The sequence below is a fragment of the Apus apus genome, chromosome 6 (assembly GCF_020740795.1).
Source record: "Apus apus isolate bApuApu2 chromosome 6, bApuApu2.pri.cur, whole genome shotgun sequence".
NCBI classification, from domain to species: domain Eukaryota; kingdom Metazoa; phylum Chordata; class Aves; order Apodiformes; family Apodidae; genus Apus; species Apus apus.
Window position 1 is genome coordinate 16,402,937 of NC_067287.1, and position 15,444 is coordinate 16,418,380.

The 15,444-nt window shown below is 61.8% G+C and overlaps 2 protein-coding genes across 3 annotated transcripts; both read left to right on the forward strand.

The window, feature by feature from the left end:
- The first annotated feature begins 33 nt into the window (after window positions 1–33).
- On the forward strand, window positions 34–5,439 carry CTDSP1 (CTD small phosphatase 1). The gene is made up of 7 exons (XM_051622854.1): window positions 34–254; window positions 1,687–1,829; window positions 2,047–2,148; window positions 2,359–2,415; window positions 2,920–3,012; window positions 3,286–3,471; window positions 3,565–5,439. The coding sequence occupies exons 1-7, from the start codon at window positions 188–190 to the stop codon at window positions 3,691–3,693; spliced, it is 777 nt and encodes a 258-aa protein (XP_051478814.1). The 5' UTR covers window positions 34–187; the 3' UTR covers window positions 3,694–5,439.
- Window positions 5,440–6,031: 592 nt separating this feature from the next.
- On the forward strand, window positions 6,032–14,367 carry VIL1 (villin 1). Of its 2 annotated transcripts, XM_051622853.1 has the most exons (20): window positions 6,032–6,232; window positions 8,618–8,719; window positions 8,940–9,014; window positions 9,152–9,348; window positions 9,639–9,747; window positions 10,051–10,161; window positions 10,259–10,461; window positions 10,916–10,994; window positions 11,102–11,200; window positions 11,297–11,450; window positions 11,588–11,688; window positions 11,854–11,991; window positions 12,158–12,316; window positions 12,397–12,576; window positions 12,692–12,837; window positions 12,950–13,094; window positions 13,377–13,565; window positions 13,714–13,782; window positions 13,968–14,105; window positions 14,188–14,367. In XM_051622853.1, the coding sequence occupies exons 2-20, from the start codon at window positions 8,645–8,647 to the stop codon at window positions 14,299–14,301; spliced, it is 2,481 nt and encodes an 826-aa protein (XP_051478813.1). In that variant the 5' UTR covers window positions 6,032–6,232; window positions 8,618–8,644; the 3' UTR covers window positions 14,302–14,367. The 2 variants fall into 2 exon arrangements, with proteins under 2 accessions (XP_051478813.1, XP_051478812.1); XM_051622852.1 differs by lacking the exon at window positions 8,618–8,719 and having other exon boundaries at window positions 6,209–6,232.
- Window positions 14,368–15,444: the final 1,077 nt, after the last annotated feature.

The window sequence follows — 15,444 nt, forward strand, 5'->3', positions numbered from 1 at the left end:
TTCCTTGAAACCGCGCCCGGGTTCCATGTTTGCAGCCCCAGCCCGGGCGGAGGAAACTCCATGTTGTAACAAAGTTTCCTCCGCGGCGCTGCTCCCGCGCCCACCGCCCCGCGCCGCCGCCGGCCCACGCCCCGCCTCCCCCCCCCCCGACCGGGGGGGGCCGCCCCCTCCCACCCCCCCGGAGCCCATGGAGCACCAGTCCATTATCACCCAGGTTAGCAGGGAAGAGGGGAGCGCCCCGCTGCAAGAGAAAGGTAACGCGGGGGGGGGGAATCCCCCCCCTCTCCGCTCCCGAACCGGGCGGGGGGGTGGAGGTCTCCAGGGTCTCCGAGGTGCTTTGGCACCTTTTTTTTTTTTTTTGGGGGGGGGAGCGGGCTGGGGGCCTGCGGGAGGCTGCTCCCGGCGGGTGTGATGAGCTGAGGGCAGTCTCAGCCCGCTCCGTGCCTTCCGCTGCTCCAGGGCTGGAGGGGGATGCGCTGGGCACGGAAGCGTCGGGGTTTGGAGGGAGCGAGGGATTCTCCACCCGTCTAGGGTCGGGGGGCTGCACCTCGTCTCCCCCAAACCCTGTCGGTGGCCCTGGGGCGCTCGGGGCGCTTCTCGAGCTCCGGCGTCTCTGCGTTGTTTCCTCCTGAGCCGGGCGCGGGGATGCAAGCAGCGCCGGTGGGGAAACTGAGGCAGAGACGGGGGCTGAGCGCCAGGCACCTCGCTGCAGCCCGGGGCACAGACCGGCGCCCCTTCCCGGGAGTTTGGCGGGGTGCGCTTCCCGTCCTGCCGCCCGACGCCGGGATGCTGCTCGCCCGTCTGGGGAGCTGGTAGAGCCGGGGAGTGCCAAGCGTGGGAACGGGTTCCTTCCCCCGTGGGGAGCTACTGCCCCACGGGCCGCCTGCCATGGAGCGCGCTGCGGGGGCATGGAGGCCCTCGCCCGACTGTTGGGGGTGCACAACCAGGGGGGAGCTGCGGCTGCTGGCCTGGGGGCAAGATCCGGCCAGTGGGGAAGGGGTTGGAGCCACCGCACTGCCCTCGGCGCCCCAGCCGGGCAGGAACTGACCCTCTGCCTCAGTTTCCCCTTCACCCGCCAATGAGGGCTGCAGGAACAGCGGCGAGGGGCGAGCACTTGGTTCTGATTGGTCTTTCTCCTGCGGTGTGTTCGAGCCGGCCAATGAGCGTTGGGGCTCGCTGGGGGGGGCGGGCAAATGAGGGGTTGAGCGCCCCGCCTTCCCGGCGAGACCCCGCCCACAGGGCCACCCACCCGCCTGGGTCTGTGACCCCGGGGGGACTGCGGGGACGAGCTGGGGGTCCGTGCACCCCCCTCGGGCGGTGCCATAGTGGACACGCCCCCCCGCCGGGGCAGGGCCTCGCTCTGTTATTGTGGGGTGCAGGGGGGGTCGCTCAGAAGTCTCCCCCGGGACCGTGCCTGGGCGAGGGGCTGTGGGGGTCTGTGAATGCTGCCACGGCGCCGGCTTTTGGCGTTGGGGGGGGTCAGGAAGGGTGGCCGGATGGGTGCTGGGGCCGATAAGGATGCAAGGGGATCTATGGGGGGGCGGAGTTCCCCCCGCATCTTCCATACCTGGCCGGGCAGCAAGGCCCCAAACCCCACTCAGCTGCCGACCCCCCCTCACTGTGTCAGAGTGGGGGGAACCCCCGGGGGTGCGTCTGTCCCCTTACCCCTACTTCCACCCCTCTCAGGTACCCAAGCCCCTGCCAAGAAGCCTCGGAGCCGCAGCATCCTCCAATCCCTCTTCTGCTGCCTGTGCCGCGATGAGGGGGAGCCCCGCGCCAGCACCACCAGCGCCCCGCTGCTGGTGGAGGAGAACGGGGCCCTGCCGAAGGTAACTGCCCCCCTGGGCACCCCCTGCACCCCTAGCCTTGCATTAGAGGGAAGCAGCACTGAGGGGCTGGGCTGCCCATTCCCAGCACTTTTGCTATGCCAGGTGGAGGGGTGGAAGGAGCTTCTCCCCCTCTCTGGGTGGGCAGGAGGGGCAGCGGTGCCCCCTGTTATCCCGCTGACACCCAGGTTTGGCTGTGCCCCCCTTTCGCCTGCTGCAGGCTGCTGTCAAACACCTCCTGCCTGAGATCAAGCCACAGGACGCCAGCAAGCTCTGCGTGGTCATCGACCTGGACGAGACGCTGGTGCACAGCTCCTTCAAGGTGGGGAACATGCCTGCCCACTCCACCCCTCCTGCCCCTTGTCCTTCCCCCCCTCTGTTTGTCACCCCCGTAGTTATTGCCAGCTCCCACGGGCAGCCCCTGGGCACAGCCCTGCTGGGTCAGATGGGGTGTCCCTGCAAGGGGGCTCCAGGGGATCCATAGTGGGTGGGGGGTGCCCACCCAGCACTGACCCCACTGTGTCCTTCCCAGCCGGTGAACAATGCTGACTTCATCATTCCCGTGGAAATCGATGGCACCATGCACCAGGTAAACGGGGGGTGCCTGGCAGGTGGGGACCACAGCCCCCTCTGCCCCCTCCCTGGGGACCGGGAGCTGTCCCAGCACTTGCCAGTGAGGGGCAGTTGGGGGTTCTACGGCTGGTATTTTGGGGAGCTGAGGTGGGTGCTCCCCTTTCCAGTGGGGTGGGAAGGTGAAGGGGTGTCCCAGCTCGGTGCCCTCCTGCAGTGGCCAGCCCCAGGTTCAAGTAATCCAGGATAGGCTGTGGTCTGGGCAGTCAGCCTGTTCTCGGTTACTTGGCTCCGGAGCCGGCCAGACACTTCACCCCGGAGGTGACAGCGGAGCTGCTTTGTCTCTCAGCCCACGTGGGGCAGCCCCCACAGCACTGGGCACAGGCAGCTCTGTCCCCCTTCCCCAGCAGGGAGCTGCTAGCTGGGTGGGGGACACACGTGTCCCCCGGGGGGAGGTGGGCATGGAGGTGCTGTCTGGGGGCTGGGTGGCCGTGGCACACTGCCCTCTGCCCCGTGCCCGCAGGTCTATGTGCTCAAGCGGCCTCACGTGGATGAGTTCCTGCAGCGAATGGGCGAGCTCTTCGAGTGCGTGCTCTTCACTGCCAGCCTGGCCAAGGTGGGTGCCCTGCTGCTCCCTGCCGTCATCCTTTTCTTGGGCACCCCTGGGGTGGCACAACTCCCCTTGCTTGTCCACTGATGGGTATCACTGGCCCCTTGTCCCCTGCCTACCTGCAGGCAGTGCCACTTGCCTGCCCCTCCAGGGTGCTGGCCAGGGAAACTGAGGCACGGGGTGAGCTGGCACCAGTGGAGAGCTGGGTGCCATCATCACCATGGGGTGGGCATGGTGGTACAGCATGCCCCTTTGACCCTTCCCATCCCGTGCCTGCAGTATGCAGATCCTGTGGCTGACCTGCTGGACAAATGGGGGGCTTTCCGGGCGCGGCTTTTCCGGGAATCCTGTGTCTTCCACCGTGGCAACTACGTGAAGGACCTGAGCCGCCTGGGCCGCGACCTGCGCCGCATCATCATCGTGGACAACTCGCCCGCATCCTACATCTTCCACCCCGATAATGCCGTATGTACCCCTGGGATGAGGCTGAGGGGGGGGGCTCTGGAGGGGAGGCGGCAGGACCCTCCCCTCAGCCGCTGCCCCCTCTGCCACCTGCAGGTGCCGGTGGCCTCCTGGTTTGATAACATGGCGGACACGGAGCTGCTGGACCTGCTGCCCTTCTTCGAGAGGCTCAGCAAGGTGGAGGACGTGTACGCAGTGCTCAAGAAGCAGCGGACTAACAGCTAGTGGCCTCCCCCACCACGCTGGTTGCTACCAGGGGGGGACACACTGCCGTGGCAGCTGGGTGCCTTATTTTACGGAGGGTCCTAGTGTACCCCCCTTGTTGTCCTCTCCAGCCCCGGTGGGTGTGTGTGTTCTCCCTGCCTGCTGGTGGTGGGAGATGTGGGTGTCCTCCTGCCAGGGAGCTGGGTGTTCCCTTTCTGCAGAGGAGGGGGGGCTGTGGGTGACCCACTGCCCTGCAGTGCTGGGGACCTGTTCGGGGGGTCCTGTCCTCCATCCACTGTCCCACACCTCTCCCAACCTATGTTCTCCATCCCCAAAATGGTTCTCAGGTCCTTTTCCCCTCTATGTCTCCCTGAGTGGGGAAGGGGGGTCAGCAGCTGCTGCTTTCCACTGCCTTTGAGGGGGGACTGGACCCCCCCATTCAGGCTCTGCCTGCTGGGGAGGCTGGTGGCCCTCGCTCCTAACGGTAGGGGGACACAAGAAAGTTAATCCCTTAACACCCCCAGAAGACAGGGAGGGTCTTATTTGCCTTGGTGGATGGGGCTGCCACCATACCCTTAATTTTGCCCTTGGTGCAGCTCATCACCAGGGAGGGGGCATATCCCTACCCCTTCCTTGTGCCTTCTGCTGCCCCCTGCCTAGAGGGTGTGTTCTGGGGGGCAGCTCAGCCTCGGGCTGGCCACAAATGCCCCCCCTCCCCAGTGCCTTGGGACACCACTTCCTCAGTCCCTCTCAGCCCTGCAAGAAGTCTATCTTTGGGGGGAGCTCTTAACTCACCTCCTCCAACCAGTTTCTTCCCATGGAGGGGGTGGGTATGGTGGTCTCTCCACACTCTACTGTGTCAGTGGAAACCACTCCAGTCACCAACGGGAGGTCTCCTCCCTCGTTGGGGAGGAGGAGCATGCACCCCCTCCCCATCCAACTGCAGCTTCACCAAAGGCTGTGACTCCAATGGGGGAGGGACCTCCATACCAGCCTTAGTGTGACCCCTCTTACCCCAGTCCCCTAGCTGGGGCAGGGGACACTGCCAACCCCCCCCTCCCTGCAGCCTAGGGTTACCCTGACCCCCGTGGGGTTGGGCTGTGCCAGGGTGTCCCCCAGCCTTGAGGGGCTGGGGGCTCTCAGGGTGGGGTTGGGGGGTTGGGGAGGAACTGAGCTCAGCCAGGCCTTTTTTAGTGTCACAAGATGGACAATATTTCATATATTTTTAGGGGGAGAAGCAACAGTTTCCCAAAAACATGGGTGCCTTTTTACTGCTGTGCCAGGGAAGGGGAGGGCAGTATTTGGAGGCAGGGACGGGTGGGCGGGACGCGAGGGGTTTTAGCTCTCTGGTGCTGTCTGGCCGGCTCCTGTTGGCACTGCCCTTTTCCCAGTGCTGGGTGCCAGGGGCAGGGGTCCCCCCACCTTGCCTGCACCCCTGCCTTCACCTCCTGCCCCACGGCAGGGGGCTGGATGGGGGACACTGTGGCACACCCCCCCTCCCAGGCCTCTGACTGCCCTTAGCCTGATCTTGCCCCTCCAGGAGCATTCAACTCAGCACTTTATATTAGACAAGTCAAATGACACCAGCAGAGCCACTGCCTGGCAAGCACCCATGGGTGCTGCAGCACCTGAGGAGCACAGCCCCCATGCTGGGCACCCTTGGGGGCTCTGGTGGGGGGCAGCAGTGGCATTAGTGGGGCTAGGGAGGGCTGGGGGACCAGATCCAAGTGCCTTCATGTGATTAAAGCTGTCAAACCATCTTAGAAAGGGGAGTCCTGTGTGTGTGAGTGGGTGCATGCGTGGCCACATGCCTGTCACTAGTGGGTGCACACGGTGTGGGGGCAGAGATCCTCCAGGAGTCTCTAAATTCCCCTGGGAAGGGGTGGTGCTGCAGGTGAGTGTTGGGGGAGCACCCTCGGGATGCAGGGCTGGGGAGGTCACCCCTTGCCCAGTGCCAAGGGGACGCACACAATCCAGGCCCCCTGCCCTAGCACCCCCTAACCTAACCCCTTCCCTCTCTTCCTGGGAGGAGGACCCTGATGCCACGGGGTTTGTATCCTGCCCTTAACGGTGGTGGTGTGAATATGCTGTGTGGACTGTGTGCCCAGGCTTCGGGGCGGGGAAAGATGTCACAAATGCTCCCCCTTCCTCAGTTTCCTTCAAATAAGGTGTTGGGACCTCTCCCCTGCGTAATCACTGGAGGGGGACTTGTGATCCCCCCCCGCAGCAGCCACCATGCAGGCAATGAGGTGCTGGGGGTGTCCTCTTAGCTGCCCCCACCCTGTGCCCTCATTGGCCCTGTGCCTTCCCTCATTAATGAAGCTTCTGTCCTCCCTGAAGAGTGCACTAATTACTGAGTTCATTAGTGGCTCAGCAGTGTGTCCAGCCGGGGGGCCCAGGGAAGGGGCGAGCCCTCTGGGACCCACAGAGGGTCCCCCACCCCTGTGCCATACCAGCAGGCTCAGCCCTGGGACGCGGCCACCGAGAGAAGAGCAGCCACCTGGGAGCCACATCCCACCCAAAACTCAGCCCCACACTCCAGCAGGAGCTCTGCACCCAGGTAAGGGTCCCACGAGGGACACTGTTGTGGGGTGCAGGGGGCAGGAGCTGGATAGCATGGTTAGCAGGTTTGGGGGTCAGGGGTGTGGAGGGCAGCAACAGAGCCCATCCCTGTGGCATCAGGGCACCCTTGGTTGTGGCTGACAACCCCCCCTGGCCTGGTTCAGCCTATTGCCATCACTTTAGAGATCCTCGGGGAGGGGTCAGACACGATTTGAGGCTCACTGCAGCCCAGGCCTGGCGCCGGGGTGACAGCTGGGGTGTGGGATGCCAGTGGCCCTGGTATCCAGAGCTGCTGGCTCAGCAGGATGGCCAAGATAAGGTTGCAGCAATTCTGCAGGGCTGGGGAAGAGATAAGAGTAGGACAGTGAGCCCAGGAGCCTGCCTGCTGCTGAGAATCCCCCTCCCCTCCTCAGCTTTATGCACCCCCCCCTAGTAGTCCCCCAAAACCACTGTCAGGGCTTCAGTGGCTGGGAGCCACTCCAGTCCCCTTGTTTGTCTGCCAACATCAAGGGCATTGTCAGGTACCGCCCCTTGGGGCTGGGATTTAAGGGCACTGGACAGGGCAGAGGGCTTAGCTGTGCCACCACCCTGTGCCCTGCCCTATGCCGCATCCCTGTGCCCTCTTCCCATCCCTGAGACTGGGGCTGCAGAGTCCTCCAGTGCTGGGAGGCAAAACCCTTCGGGGAGTGGGCAGGGATCTGGCCTCCAGCTGGGAGTGGCACAGGCTGGGGCAAGTCCCTCGGGCAGGGGAGTGATGTGCCAGGTAGGAAGTGGAACACAAGGACATGTGGAGTGGGAAGGGGATTCCCTAGGCAGATGATGCTGTGTTGCTTGTGCCTCTGAGCTGGTGGCAGCAGAAACCCCATTGCCACGGGATGAGGGGAGAGGAGGGCAGCAGAGTAGCCAAGCCCTGTGGCATCAGCCTGTTGCTATCACTTTGGACAACCTTTTTTTAATTTGGGGGCGGGGAAGTGGGGAGTAGGCACCAAAAAAATCCCATTGCCACAGGCTTAGTGCTCCACGGCTCAGAGGGTTTTGGGGACTGGAGAGCAGAGAGCAGTGGCAGAGCCAATCCCTGTCATATCAGGGCACCTCCAGGTTTAGTGGCTGACACTAACCTCCCCCTGCCTGGTTCAGCCCATTGCTAGCGCTTTGGATAATCTCTTGGTGAGTGGCAGGGATCAAAATCCCAATCACCATGGGGTCAGTGCCCAGGGCCAAGAGGGGACCAGTACTGGGAAGGGACACAGGTACCACCCTGGGTGCAGAAGAACCCTGGGCAGGGTGCCTGGGGTTGCCCTGTGCTGCAATAGCACCAGAGGGGACAATCGCCCCAAGAGTAACGGGGCTCTTCAGGTGGTGGGAATCCTTAGAAGACTGGGGAGACCTTGACTCTGGGCTGTTCCTGCCCTTATATGGTGAACATAGGCTGGGACACGAGGGGACAAAGGTCTCCTGGGTGCTGGCACCCTCGCACTTTGCCTAGGTGCACTCACCTGTGCCCAGCTCCACGGGGAAGGTGAGGAGATGGGGTGGGAGGCTGGAGGGTGGGCTTGAAGGGAGGCAGCATGTCCCACAGCCACTGCTACTCCTGTCACTGGGGTGGCCTGGGAACTGGGGGACTTGGGGACCCACTCTTGGCCCACCTCAGGGCTGTGCTGGGGAGACATCACCCCCGGAGGTCTGAGGGACAGGTTGTGGGTGCTGTCAACGCACTGCAGTAGGGACCAAGTGGGGTTTTATGGGACCTGGGGAGCAGGGACCTCTCAGCTGGGCACCACTGGCTCTTCCTGACAGTCCCGTGGCATGCTCAGCACCTCTGTGGTGGCTGTGCCTTCCCTGGGGGGCATGGATTCAGTGGTGGAGTTGGGACTGGGGGGGGGGGTGGGGGGCGGGTGTGAAGCAGGCAGAGTGTGGTTGCACATACATGTGAGTGCAAGGCCACTGGCCGTGCTGTGCCATGGCGTGCCAAGCCGTGCCACGACCAGGCTAAATGGGTCTGGTTTCTGCTGTTGCTGGGAGCTGCAGGTCACTGGGCAGTGGTGTCACCCAGCTGTGGCTGCTGTGCTGGGGGTGCCCCGTGCAGCCCTGCCCTGTGCCTGGACACCAGGGTCCCCACTCCTGCCCACCACAGACCCTGGCACAGAGCCGTGGCAGCCCCCGTCAGCTGTGGTGCCAGCCAGGCCGAGGGGGCTGGCAGCCCTGCATGCCCACAGCCCTGGCATCGGGGTGCCAGGGGTTCCCCTTACCCTGAGCAGCCCCATTTAGGGAGTTTACGGCCCAACCGGCTGCAGTCTGGGCAGGGCAGCAGATGACACGGCAGGCTGGCTCCCTCCCAGTTCTCAATGGCACCGCCTGCCATGAACGAGGGTGTTGCCTCCAGGTCCCCTTGCCTGCAGTGCCTGTCACCATGGTGGAGCTCAGTGCCAAGGTCACCAAGACGCTCAACAAGACCACGCCGGGCATCCAGATATGGCGAATCGAGGTGGGGGACGGTGGCACAGCCTGGGGACCCATCACCGGGCTGTCTAGGGAGGCTGTGGGAGGGAAGGTCCCCCCTTTGTGTCCTCAGTACTGGAGTTTGGGGGTCTCAGTGTGGGACCCAGGGTTAAACCTGCTCAGGTTTGGGGGCTGGGGACAATGGGGTGTGTGGGGCTGGGGTGGGAGATTCCCTGCCAGGGCTGACATCTGCCTTCCTTCTGCAGAACATGGAAATGGTGCCAGTGCCCACCAAAAGCTACGGCAGCTTCTACGAGGGGGATTGTTACGTCCTGCTCTCGGTAGGACAGCCTGGGGTGTCGCGGGGACCGGGGACACGCTCTGCCCTGGGGGAGGCTGAGGTGCAGGGAGGTGTGTCCCTGCCCAGAGCAGCCTGGGGCCACACAGGGCACTTCTAACACGGGCTGGTGTCCCACAGACACGCAAGACTGGGAATGGCTTCAGCTACGACATCCACTACTGGCTGGGCAAAGAGTCGAGCCAGGACGAGCAGGGGGCAGCTGCAATATACACCATCCAGATGGATGACTACCTGGGCACGGTGGCCGTGCAGCACCGCGAGGTCCAGGGCCACGAGAGTGAGACCTTCCGCGCCTACTTCAAGCAGGGACTCATGTATGTTGGTCACCCCCAGGGAACCTGCTCCCATAGTGGGTGATGGTGGGGAGGGGTCTTCTGTATGCCCTCCATGGGGACATCCCCAGCGGGGATGGGGACAGCCCTGTCCCAGTGGGGTGGAGGGTGGCAGGAGGAGGATCTGGAGCTGGTCTAGCTCCATCCATCATCCACATGGGTGGGTGGGGGGGGTCCTCAAACACATCCCTCTGCACAGAGGTGGGAAGCAAACCCCACTAGAGTGAGAAGGGCCAGCTGACACCCTGTCTGTACCCCCCTCCTCTCCGCAGCTATAAGAAGGGTGGAGTGGCCTCGGGCATGAAGCATGTGGAGACAAACAACTACAATGTCCAGCGCCTGCTGCACGTGAAGGGCAAGAAGAATGTGGTGGCAGGAGAGGTGAGTTATGGGATGTGGGGGGTCACCAATCACAAATCTCTATTCAGATATGCCATTCAGGGTCAGGAATCAGGCCAGAGCCCCCCCAGATACATCTGCCTTCAAGCAGGGGACAGAGTGAGTGTGGGGCCATGCCACCTTGCCTCAGGAGCAACCCTACCCCAAAAAGCCCCTTTTGGAGTTGAGATGAGAAATACAGGCTGAAGGAATCACCACTGAGCCAGGGCAGGTGGGGGCTGTGGAGCCAAGGGGACCCAGACACCCTGCTGCTTGACCCACCCCCCCAATCCTGTCCTGCTGCAGGTGGAGATGAGCTGGAAAAGCTTCAATAGGGGTGATGTGTTCCTGCTGGACCTGGGCCAGCTCATCATCCAATGGAACGGCCCGGAGAGCAACCGGAGTGAGAGGCTGAGGGTATGGCTGGGGAGTCCCCGGGCCCACTCCTGGAGGAAGGGGGTGATTGGCTATCCCCCTCCCCAGTCCAGGCTGACCCCTTCTCCCCTGGGTGTAGGCGATGACCCTGGCCAAGGACATCCGGGACCGGGAACGTGGGGGCCGTGCCAAGGTGGGTGTGGTGGATGGTGAGAACGAGGGCGCCTCGCCAGGACTCATGCAGGTCCTCACACACGTGTTGGGTGAGAAGAGGGACATTAAGCCGGCCATCCCTGATAACCAAGTGGACCAGCAGCTTAAGACTTCCCTCAAGCTCTACCAGTGAGTTGCTGGGGGTGGGTCGCCCAAAGGGGCACCCATCTCTGCTATGTCCCCACCAAGAGGGGTCAAGGGCACAGTAGGGGTGGGGACAGGTCCTTTGGATGCTGTTGGAGCAAGGGGAGTACCTGGTGCCAACGGGGTTGGTACCTGGTGGAGAGATGCTCTTGCAGGTGTGAGCTTTGGGTATTATGGCAATGTCCCCAGATGGCCCCATCACATCTGACATCCCTTTGTCCCTCTTAATGGCCAGGAGTGAGCTGCATGGCAGGGCAAGCTGCAAGCCACGTTGCCACCATGGCAGGGCAAGAGGGGACACCGGGTATCACCTCTGCCATGATCAGGATGGGGAAGGGGAGAGGACCCCACCACCCAACCCTGCCACCCTAAGGTGGGGTTAGGGACAAGGTTTTCCAGCCCCATTTCTAACCTCTCCTCCTCACTTTTCCTCTGCCAGTGTCTCCAATGCCAGTGGGAACCTGGTCATACAGGAGGTGGCGATTCGACCCCTGACTCAAGACATGCTCCTGCATGAGGTGTGTCACCCATGGGGTGCTGAGGGGTGCCCAGTTTCCTTGGCGGTTGTAACTCTAAAGCTTAAGCTGTCCAAAGTCCCAATTTCTGCTGTTGTCCCCCCTCCAAGGACTGCTACATCCTTGATCAAGGAGGTCACAAGATCTTTGTGTGGAAGGGCAAGAACGCCAACAAGGAGGAAAAGCAGCAGGCGATGAGCAGGGCACTGGTGAGTGCTGGGTTATGGGTTGGTTGTGGGGTAGCCTGGGTGCTCCCCAGGGTTCCAGGCACCCTATGTCCACAATCTGGGTCTGAATCTATCCAGGGCTTCATCAAAGCCAAGAACTACCCAGCCAGCACCAGTGTGGAGACAGAGAACGATGGGTCTGAGTCAAGCATCTTCAGGCAGCTCTTTCAAAAATGGACTGTCCCCAACCAGACCAGTGGATTGGGCAAGACCCACACCGTGGGCAAAGTGGGTGAGTGCCCCTTCCTTTCTGGCACTGCAGGACGCCCTGGATGGGGGGGGGCGTTGTGTGGTGGGGGTGTGGAGGGGAAGCTGTGGGGATACCCATAGCCAGTGGATTACAGCTCAGCCCTCTGCTCTTCCCCACAGCCAAGGTGGAGCAAGTGAAGTTTGATGCCACCACACTGTATGCCAAGCCCCAGATGGCTGCCCAGCAGAAGATGGTGGATGATGGATCCGGGGAGGTGGAGGTAAAGTGGCTGAGGTAGAATGTGGGCACCCCGTGTGGGATCCCCTCAGGCCATGCCTCTCAGGGCACCCCCTGGGCTGTACTGGGGGATGCCACGGGGTACAGAGGCTGCAAGACAGCAGGGTGATGCACCAGCCCTGGCAGCAGTATGTCCCTGTGCCACCAGGTCTGGCGCGTGGAGAACAATGAGCTGGTGCCCGTGGAGAAGAAGTGGCTGGGCCATTTCTATGGTGGGGATTGCTACCTGGTGCTCTACACCTACACTGTGGGGCCCAAGGTGAACCGCATCATCTACCTCTGGCAGGTGAGACCCCCAGGTGACTGGCAGAGGTGGGGGACAGGGACACCTTCCCAAACTGGGGTTGCTCTGCCCCTACACATGATTCCATGGGAACAGCATGAGTGTTCCCTCTTCCCCAGAGGGAAAAGGGGGCTGTGATGTGGACTGAGCTCCTGTCTGTCTTGCCCAGGGCCGCCAAGCCACCACAGATGAGCTGGCTGCCTCTGCCTACCAAGCTGTCAACCTGGACCAGAAGTACAACAACGAGCCTGTGCAGGTCCGTGTCACCATGGGCAAGGAGCCGGCCCACCTGATGGCCATCTTCAAAGGCAGGATGGTGGTGTATGCGGTGAGTGTGGGGCTGCTGGGGGTGGGGAGCAGGCAGGTGGGTGAGCCTGTGGCACCCGTGGTGACCTCCTGTCCCCCCAGGGTGGCACCTCACGGGCAGGCAACACAGAGCCCACCCCCTCCACCCGCCTCTTCCATGTGCACGGCACCAATGAGTACAACACCAAGGCCTTCGAGGTGCCCGTCCGTGCCTCCTCCCTCAACTCCAACGATGTCTTTGTGCTGAAGACCCCTAGCTGCTGCTACCTCTGGTATGGGAAGGTGAGTACTGCCAGACACTGGGGTGGGTGCTGCCACCCCTGAGAGAAACCTCCCCATCTTCTCCTCCTCTTTCTTGGCTGGGGCCAGTGGTGGAGCAACCACGCTTGCTTGGCAGGGCTGCAGTGGGGACGAGCGTGAGATGGGCAAGACGGTGGCCGACATCATCTCCAAGTCAGAGAAGATAGTGATTGCAGAGGGACAAGAGCCATCTGAGTTCTGGGTGGCTCTGGGGGGCAAGTCCCAGTATGCCAACAGCAAGAGGTACCTGTGCTGTGCTTGGGAGTGCCTTGTCCCCACCCACCCTCAGGGGCCACCAGTCCCCAAGTGGGATGAGCCCTGTTGCCACCACTGCTGCCATGTTACCCCCTAACAGGCTGCAGGAGGAGAACCCTTCTGTTACTCCCCGACTCTTTGAATGCTCCAACAAGACAGGCACCTTCTTGGCCACAGAGATTGTAGACTTCACCCAGGATGACCTGGAGGAGAATGAAGTTTACCTGCTAGACACCTGGGACCAGGTGAGCCAGTGGGCCATGAGGCCATCTCACATCCCACAAGCTGATGTCCTGTGGGGTGCAGGATCTGTAGCAACCAGAGGTGGTGGGATGAGAGACTCGAAACCCCCATGACCCCTGCTCCACAGTTTTTCTTCAGCCCTCTTGCTCCAGAGCCAGCTGAGGATAGACTCCCAGTGCCTTTCCCCATGGATGGATCCTGTGTGCTTCCAATGATGAGTCAGGCATGGCCCCAGAGGGCCCTGTTCCATGCCAGTTGCACGTTGCACCATGACCTCGTTGCAGGTTTTCTTCTGGATTGGGAACGGTGCGAACGAGTCAGAGAAGGAGGCGGCAGCAGTGATGGCGCAGGAGTACCTGCGGAACCACCCCAGCGGGCGTGACCTTGACACCCCCATCATCGTGGTGAAGCAGGGCCACGAGCCCCCCACCTTCACTGGCTGGTTCCTGGCCTGGGACCCTCTCAACTGGGCTGTGAGTCATGGAGGGGGCTGGAAAGACCAAGTGGGCAGATGGGACCAGATGTGGATCTGACCCCAGCCAGCACCTGCAAGATGTGCAGGTTGGGGTTTGCCTGATCCCTGCCTGTGCTGAGGTCTGAGCGCTTGTGTTCCCATCCCAGGACAAGAAATCCTACGAGGCGCTGAGAGCTGAGCTGGGGGACGAGAGCAGCCTTGGGCAGCTCACCTCGGTAAGTGGCACCAGGAGAGGGGGTGGGAGGGTGCACAGGAAGCCCCCGTGCCCCCTTGGTAGGTGGCATGAGGAGATGCAAGGACACACCCTCCAGTGAGGGGACACTTGGAGCTGACCTGGTGCCTCCATCCCTCGGGCATCCCCTGATATGTCCCCATTCCACCTCCCCCCCCCCCCATCCAGGCACTCACATCCAAGCAAGAAGTCTTCACTGCCACCACCTCCCTCCTCCCTGAAAAACTGGAGACCTTCCCCCTGGATGTGCTGGTGAACACTGCAGCCGACGATCTGCCACAGGGTGTGGATCCCAGCAGGAAGGAGGTGAGACCAGGCCGGGAGGCTGCTGGGGAGGGACTAGGGGAAGCCCCCAGGCTTTAGCTCAGCTCCCTCTCTCCTCCCCTAGTACCACCTCTCCGACCAGGACTTCAAGGCTGTCTTCGGCATGACCCGCTCCGCCTTCGGCAACCTGCCCTTGTGGAAACAACAGAACCTCAAGAAGGAAAAAGGACTCTTCTAGGCCAGGAGCCTGTGCCCAGGGACAGCCTCAGCTCATTATTTTTATTAAATAAAATATATTTGGAGAGCGGGGCTGCATCTTCCTCCCCGACCACTGGGCTCAGCCCAGGCATGGGGCTTTCTTGGCAAGGAGATGTCACACAGGGAACACACAGATATGAACTGGGCACTGAGGAAGGAGAGGGAAGGACCCTCAGCTCCTTCTCCTGCAGGTCCTTCATCCCCCTAGGCTCAGGGATGATACACAAGCTGCCCACCCCCTGGGCACTCCCAGGGCTCCCCTGTCCTACCTTGGCAGCTGCAGCTCAGGGCTAAAGGTCTGATATCCAGCTGGAGCCGCTCCCTGTGTTATCTCATGAACCTCAGTAAACACGTGCGGTACCAAAGGTAAAAGCCACAGGCTGAGGGGATGGTGGGTGTGTGGGGACAACACCTGCTGGGGATGGTCACCAGGGTCCACTTATCCTGTCCCCAGGAGAGGAGGAGGGCATCTCCCCCTTACTTGGGATCCACAAGGACACAGAGAGGTGCTGGGGGGTCCTGTGCAGGGACATGTCCCTGACAGGGGTCTGGAATTTGTGTGTGCTGGGAGGCACTGAACACACACAAGATGTTCCTGGGCAAGTGAGCAAAGTCCCAACAGCAAACGTGGGGCGGAAGTGCAGAGCCCATCTACCATGTTCAACAGGCAGCAGCCCAGGCACTGTGGAAATAAGATCTCAGCCCAAGAGAGGGTTAATAAAGAGGTTTTTATTTAACAAAAAAACCTATCTATATATCATTTAAAAAGGGGCTGGGGGAACCCAAAAGCAAAAACTGTAAAGAGAGGAACAGCTCTGCTAAAACACAGAGAAAAGTGCTGCTCCACATCAACAGTGTTAAGAACCAGAAAGTTGGGGTGCAGGCAAAAACCAGCAGCAGCCACCCCACAGGAGGCAAGGCTCGAGTCCAGCAGCAGAGCTACACTGAAAGCAGCTGCCAAGGGGTCCCACACCCCTTCTTCTCTCTTTGGTGGGCAGTTACAGGGATAATCAGCTCCATTAAAAAGAAAACAAAGATGAGTTATTCCCAGCTTCCCCTACCCCCACCCCAGCACAGCCGTACCCCCATGCCAGGGTGAACTCCAGCAGGAAGCCCTGGGCTG